We start from the raw sequence: 8062 nt of genomic DNA, 5'->3' as shown, positions 1-8062 counted from the left end.
TTCCGTATAACTAAAAAGCGTTCAAATGAGATAATGACATGAATGCAAGTTATGACTTGTCGAAATACTGTACTGAATCCTAAAGAATAGTAACCAAAGATCATAGATTGAACTGTCATGATGTTCGTCACACTAACCCTGAACAGTTCCCGTGAGACAAATGCTGCTGCACAAGCTACAGTGTTCCAGAAGTCAAACATAAAGAGGGCGACGATAAACACGGATGTGGAGTTCCTCCTTGGTAGATTTAAAACAGTAACCATACCAAGGATGTTACATGGTGCACCAACTGCTGACAGGATAAAGACGGTGTAGGTCACACACTGTACAATGAGTCGTCCTACCTCAGAGGTCAACAGAACTGTCTCATCACCTGAGTCTGAAGTTGTTTCCTCTGAAGTTGTTTCCTCTGAACTTGGTTCCTCTGAAGTTGTTGCCTCGGTAAAACGGTCACAAGAACATCTTCTGGGACGTTGGGGAGTCCGAGACGAGGCCAGTTCACTGTCGTTGTGTATAGATGAGATGGTCAAATTGGCTTCTGCGTCTGGTATCTCGGATGGAACCCCCTCCTTGTCATCACAGCAGGCTCCAGGAGTTATGGACAGATGTGTTTCATTATTGCCATTGCTGTTCGTATGTGAGATTTCGAGTTGATCTATCGCTGGGACTCTTTCAGTTGGGACCATGGCAGGGCGGTCAGCTTCATTGTTACGTGGTAAATCTGTCTTATTGGTAATACATCCACAGGTTGGTAATTGTAAATGTTCACCGTTACTACCATGCTCACAGACATACATTCCAACATCAGGACATTCCTGTAAGTCTGCGTGGCGAGTTTTGTTGGTCATTCTTGATCTGTTGCTACGTTCCTGGACAGTCTGTTCGATCAGGGACAAAACACGTCGGGAGTGAAATTTCACAGTTGTTACATCACCTCTAAAATACGTTCCATCGGATATATCTGTTTCCACTGGCGGTGTGGTTGGTTTCTGCCTGTTTCCTTTAACGAATCCAGATTTATCATCCTGCCTTGTGGTCTGCAAATCATCTTGGGATATTAAAGTACTGGTTTCTGTAAATTCAGGTCGTGCATCTCCTCTATCGCTGTCGGACGGTATGCTATGTCTTTGACTCACTTTGGCATCTTCTCCCGATATTAACAGTAAACACATCAAGGGCAGAAAAGGTGACATGACTGCTTTAAGTCCACTTGTTAGAAAAAAGCTCAGAGATAGTGCTCTCACAAACAGAAAACCTTCTTATAAACAACGTCTTAGCTTCGCACTTCCGATTCATCTACGTCTTCCAACGGTACTAATTCAAATCACTAATCACTAATCCTATCAAGCCCGTTTGACCGATCTTTAGGTCACACTCATTTGTTCCAAAACCCATTCTTCCTAATGACGTTTGTCGTACTGTTGGGGTCTAATGGAACTTCAAAATAGATAGTGCTGTACATTTGATCATTATCTTGTGAGAAACACAGCACGTGCAAAACTATACATTCATTAACCACTCATTGTTTATTCACAGATGTAGAATCGATATCAATTATATGAAAAGAAAGAAACAGTCTACTTACATAGTTGAGTATGAATTTGCGTAATCGAAATCACAGGTAATTTCGTAAATTTTTCATGAAATATTCATTTTAACCTCAAAAACTGTGACCTTAACATGTATTTCTAGACAAAGGTTACCCATGTTTCATACACCTGTACGAACATTTAGATAATTCAGTCAGAGTTTATTTCCACACATTTAAACCACTTCATGCTATACTTGAAATAAGTATGTTATGATTCCGAATCTAAAGATAACATCTCAAATCTGCTGGAGTCTAACCTACATTGTGAAAAGAAAAAAATATTTCAATATTTCCGTTATCAAAAGGTAATATTTACTGTCTGCAGGATGTTTCCTTGGGTTATCTTCCAACTGACAGACAACCATTCGACAGACAGTCGATTGACAAACTCTGAACAGGAAGGTTACACAGGAAGGGTATGACAGAACAGTCCACTTCTTCTCTTCGCAAATTGTTTTTACTATGAATTACTATCGATTATAAAAACACGTTTGTCTATCAAAAGTTTGTTTGTTTTGGTATTTTGTATTGCAACATATTTTATTCATTCAGGAAAAACCCTGGCCCATTCAAGGAGGTAATGGAAAAAACATTCTCACATCCATGATCACATTGACATGCTGTAGCATTTTTAAGATTAATATTCATTTAATATAAGTCACAATTACGTCTACTCATCATAGATCTTAATCTTGTGTGGAAAACATTTAACTTCCTGAGGGAATATTATTGCACATTGTGCCTGATGATGGCATACGTGACAATGCTGAGTTTTGTACATGGGTGGCTAAAATTATTGTTATAGAGTTTCAGTAATCAGTACAGATATAACCAAACAATTCGATGGGGTGATATGTATTTATGTGGCGATTGGAACTAACAAGCATGGCTAGATATTTTTTTTCTAATTTCCCATAATCTGATGTTCTTAGCAATGTTCAATGCTCACCACTCACTTGCTGAATTAACGCTCGAACTTTCGAGCATCGCACATGGAAAAGGTTGTTTTTGAACATTAAAATCTCTTTCGTAACTGATAGAAAAATATATAGGACTATAGGACACCATCAAATCCACGCTTGGTCAATATAGAACAGATTGCCAGGGTGGTATCGGCACACATTGGAATTAGGCAAAAACGGTGAACTAGATAAAAAAAAAAGAGATTTTCGTGAGAGACACTAATGAGGCAAATTCTAAGTAAGAAGGAATTTATGATAAAAAAGTTAAGGGAATGTTGGTAAGATCTTGTGCAAAGTGGACTGACGGAGAGAAACGTACCAATCTTAAGTTAGAATCTAGAAAGTTCCTAAATAATTGCTTTATAGAGTTAGAAAAAATAATGGAACTATTGTGAATAAAGCAGAGGAAATTCTAAGTGCAACAAAAGCATTTTACGAAAACCTTTATACATAACAACACCGTACAGCTATAAGTCTTGGGGAATACTTTAAGGATTGTGTGTATTAATCCAATAATCACATATTGCTAATTCATAGATAACTACAATGAAAAGAGGTTGTAAAACAAGCTCACACTCTGATCATGTTAATTTTATCGACCCGACTGATATATCTTTATGGTCGTTTACCTAATCAAATTATACGGCCAGGCACCAACTGCATTCGAGATAGACCAGAGTCATTATGAAAACTTCACTATGTGATGACTGCAGATGATTTATAATGTTGTTTCTTTCATATTTCAAACATTTATCATAAATAATTGGTCTGAAAATCAGGATCCGGAAGAGAGTTTATTTTTCGTTTACCATTATTATCCGTGCATGTCGATAATAATCACGTCGGCACTGTCATCATCGTCGGACAATGCAACGACAAAATTACAGAAGATAGACGGCGCATATCAGTGAATTGTTGTTGGGACCTTTCAAATGTCTGAACTTATATAAATATTTGATAGAAAAACTACATATTTATTCAAACCAATTTAAGTTTGCAGTTAAATAAAAGAAGACACTTTTCATTCAAGATATTTGAGGATTCATCGCGGAAATATCTTACATGATGAGTATTTCTGTCTCCCGTGTGTGCGTGTGTGCGTGTGTGCGTGTGTGTATCCTCTCCCCAAAACTATAACGCTATAACGAGAACAGAGTAGGCTAAAGCTAGTTAATCTCCGTTTACAAAACCTTCAGTAAACCATGCATGTCTTAAGAGGCGACTGTGAAGTTTCGAAATACACGTAATGTCGAACGCGCACGTAAAATCTCCAAATTATCATCATCATCTGCATGCTTCGTCATTCATTGGCATCAGAAGAACCACGAGACTCGAAACGCACATGATGCCACGCTGTCTTGTTTGTTGATTTCTTCTATGGTCTGATTTCCATAAACCACTGCATTAGTTCAACTTCAGATCTACACCCAGGCTCAGTGGAAGTGAGTTTAGTTTTATCTCGCTTTCAGCAATATTCCCGTATGGTAACATGTCTGTAAATAATCCTGTCTGGACCAGACAACCCACATTTACGATGACACGTGTCAGCCAAGTCAGTGGGCCTGACCACCCACCCGTTTAGTCACCTGTTACGACTAAGATGGGTTCCTGAAGATCACTTCTAACCCGGATCTTCAAGGTAACCCAGGCTGACTGTGACAAAAATGAAGATTAATGCACAGGCGTACATTACGATACAAGTCAAGTCTTGAAGTTTTGAATAATTCTGCTAAAAATATTAATCAAGTCTTGAAGACGTCTGCAGATTTATTTACCATTTGTACTTGCAGCTCTTTCACAGCCTATTAAGGCCACATAAAAAACCACTGACGCACCATGTGAAGTCATTTCAATGATGTGACATCACACTAGCATCAAGGCATGTCATTCAGTTTGACATGTGATGTAAAATACAAATTAATACAAAAATTTCTTTTGCTTTTTACTATTTTCCATATTTAACACACACACATATATACGCACACTTTCAAAGGTCCATAAGAAGAATCAGTTCCAAATGTCAACGAAACAGAAAAAATACAATTTTAGTTTCCAAAATATACAAAAATATGAAATATTCAGAATATGTGAATGTCTGATCTTACCCAACAAAGAATTTTCTTAAAATGTTTGAAATTCTGCAGTAAATGCATTCTCCCATACATACATAGTTCCCTACCATGTACATTAAAATCAGTGAACATTAATGATATAAAGCGCATAATCAATAATGCGAATGAAGAAAACAGATTTGAAAATGGAAGCAACATTTCACAATCCCTTTGATTCCATCAAAACTACCATGCCAAGTAATCATCAAAAACTCTTCCATATATCTGCAAACAGCAAAAGGCACCACTTCAAGATCTGTGTCATGTATCTGCCAAGATCTGTTGAAAGACAGCAAACGGTTTTCGAGTTGTGCTCCGGTATCGAAGCCCAGCCCTCACTTTTGATACTAAGTCCGAATTGTTTCCATGGAAACTTGGAAAATTAAAAATGCCAAAAATTTGTAAATAGCAAAAGGTAGCACTTTGGGGTCTGCCTCACATATATGCAGAAAGATATTATGAAGTTTTCAAGATGTGTTCCAGAAACAAAGCCCATCCATCCCTTTCAAGACTAAGTTCGAATCACTTCCACGGAAAACAAGAAAATAAAGACACAAAGATCAATAAAAGGCAGCACTTCAAGATCTGTGTCATATATCTGACAAGATCTACTGAAAGATATTATGAAGTTTTCAAGTTGTGCTCCAGAAACGAAGCCAATCCCTCACGTTTCAGAATAAGTCCAAGTCGTTTCCATGGAAACCGGAAAAAAATGACATATGGATCTACCTCACATGTCTGCCAAGTTTTGCAGAAAGATATTAAGACGTTTTCAAGTTGTGCTCCAGAAACGAAGCCCATCACTCCCTTTTGAGACAAAGTTCGAATCGTTTCCATCGAAACCCAGAAAAAGATAAATCACCAAAATCTGTAAAAAGACACCTTTTTGGGGTCTGCCACAAATATCTGCCAAGTTTTGCTGAAAGATATTGTGAAGTTTTTGAGTTCTGCTCTGGAAACGCATCCCATCCCTCCCTTATGAGACTAAGTCCAACTCGTTTGTATGGAAATCCAGAAAATTAAAAATGACAAATATCTGCAAATAGCAAAAGGCACCACTTTAGGGTCTGCCTCTCACATCTGCCAATTGAAGCTTTAGAGTTTCCGGAAACGAAACACACCTCTCACCTGGCTTCAAGGGAACTCTGGAGAATGTGCACTGGAAGGAATACTTCGGAAATGACCTTTTCGACAAGAATTACGACAAGATCAGGCTAGCGGACAAAGAATTTGACCCCTTGGTGATGAAAGAAATCACTCAGAGACACAACAAAACAGCTGGAGAAATCCTTGGTAACTTCAGTCTCCCCACAAACGTCCATGTAAAGAACGACAACATGGAACTAGTGAGTTACATCTGCATCGCCTTCTTCACCCTGGAGCTTATGTTGAGGCTCTTCTGCTGCCCAAATATATTCCGTTTCTTCAGGTCTCTACTGAACATCATCGACGTTTTGGCAGTTGTATCAGCTCTTGTTAAGGTCGTCGTTGAGCAGCTGTCAGCCGTTGAAAAATTCCAGCGTTCTTACCTAGACATTCATGACAGACAAGGCATGTTGGTCCTTCGAGTTTTGAGGCTCTTCCATTTGACGAAGCACATCACGGGGGCTCGGGTTCTGGTTTACGCTTTCAAATCCTCATCCAGAGAGGTTGGTTTTATGGCTCTATTAGTTGTCATTACCTCCATCGTCTTTGGAACAGTGGAGTACTACGTCGACTCTGAACGCATGCAGAGCATACCAGAAGCGTGCTGGTGGGCGGTGATCACCATGACAACGGTTGGTTATGGGGACGTAACTCCTTCTAATGCTTTTGCTAAGTGCGTTGGCGTGATATGTGCCTGCATGGGAATCTTGGTACTGGCAATAACTATGCCACTGTTTGTCAACAACTTCATAACATTCTATTCCATCGCTAAAGAAACATCAGACCAAGCAAAGACCAAGATTAGTAACAGCGAACCACGTATCGCGTTTTCAACAGTTCAGCCTGTTGTATTCCATCCAAGTCACGGGTGATGGTCCGTCAATACGTCAGAGAGTGATTTGTACAATGTATAACGTGACATAACAGAAAACATATCAGGAGATTTCTACTAGCGCTTGAACGCTGTTACGAGCGCCTCAAAGATTACCCATTCAACACGTCACGCTACGGAACCCGGAAGTGTCCGAATATAACAGGCACGGATCTGTACAACGGATGTTTGCCTTTGAACGCCGCTCTCAGCATATAACAGTAATGGGATGGCGGTCTGTCAGTAAGTCTGATAGTGATTTGTACAGCGTGCTACACTGACATGCCATCAACCAATTCACAGCTTCATATCAAGTCTATAATCTGGTGACTGAGGTAGGGTGAGTGGGGTGAGTTTAGTTTTACGCCACACTTAGCAATATTCCATCTATATGGCGGCGGTCTGTAAATAATCGAGTCAGGACCAGACAATCCAGTGACTAACAACGTGAGCATCGATCTGCGCAATTGGGAACCGATGACACGTGATCCCGTTTGTCGCCTCTCACGACGAGCATAGTCGCCTTTTATGGCAAGCATGGATTGCTGAAGGCCTATTCTACCCCGGGACCTTCACGGGTTAGTGACTGAGGCAATGGGCATTACATGAAAAGTGCAATCAACCAAGTCAGCGAATCTGACCACCGGAGCCTTAGCATAAACTACTGAGGACCTGAACTCTTACCCAGAGCCCCCGTGGACGTCATGGAGCATTACGCTCTCCTCTCGTGGTCACCATTGGCAACATCTAACTCGATGTTATATAAGAACTGACCAGTACTAAATACTAATAGTGTGACAAGCTTGTTCACGCGAACTGATGCTGGTTACAAATGACACAAACACAATATAGTTACTGGATGACGATTTATTTTCTCAGTAATGTTTTGGACTTGAGCCCAGTGGCGCTTTGATAACATTCGTAATACTTTTTGTCACATCCCATTTCAATCAAATGCTATTTTTGTTTAGTTTGCTCTAGCTGCGTATACATACGTTATGTGTTTCGTTTAGTTTTACTAGATACATCTAGAAACAAACTCACTTTATGACGCACTGCAGCGTACACAGCGTATTCTTGCGTATTGTGAACGTATGTTGTGGATACCATGAAAAACACTGCGTATTCTTGCGTATTGCGAACGTATGTTGTACGCTGTAAATACAGCAACAAAGCAATCACAAGAGGAAATCTCCTCTGAGTTTGGCTGAATTTGGATGGATGGATGGAAGTATTTGTGCATCCTTTAGAAGTTTCTTAAGAAAACGGTCAATGGTACAATTCCAGATTTGTCCTAAGCATTAATAAAATTTTGTTCATGAATCATCAAATTGTAACGATACCTTTTGGGGTTCCATTAAGTACTATGAGTGATTGATTT

At 39.5% G+C, this 8062-nt stretch overlaps 1 protein-coding gene across 1 annotated transcript; it reads left to right on the top strand.

Annotated features, from left to right (window-relative positions):
• The first annotated feature begins 330 nt into the window (after positions 1 to 330).
• On the top strand, positions 331 to 6682 carry LOC137267666 (potassium voltage-gated channel subfamily A member 10-like). Its single transcript, XM_067802139.1, has 2 exons — positions 331 to 633; positions 5804 to 6682. The coding sequence occupies exons 1-2, from the start codon at positions 331 to 333 to the stop codon at positions 6680 to 6682; spliced, it is 1182 nt and encodes a 393-aa protein (XP_067658240.1).
• The last annotated feature ends 1380 nt before the right edge of the window (positions 6683 to 8062 follow it).

This window comes from Haliotis asinina, chromosome 16 (assembly GCF_037392515.1).
Source record: "Haliotis asinina isolate JCU_RB_2024 chromosome 16, JCU_Hal_asi_v2, whole genome shotgun sequence".
Taxonomy (NCBI): domain Eukaryota; kingdom Metazoa; phylum Mollusca; class Gastropoda; order Lepetellida; family Haliotidae; genus Haliotis; species Haliotis asinina.
The sequence above is the reverse complement of the archived record's forward strand: the minus strand, read 5'-3'. Positions and strand labels throughout refer to the sequence as shown.

Excerpts from the sequence above, each read along its gene's own strand:
- LOC137267666 (XM_067802139.1), top strand. The coding sequence starts at position 331 with ATGAGTCGTCCTACCTCAGAGGTCAACAGAACTGTCTCATCACCTGAG. Across the intron at positions 634-5,803 it reads CATTATTGCCATTGCTGTTC|GGAACTCTGGAGAATGTGCA; the intron begins GTATGTGAGATT and ends CCTGGCTTCAAG.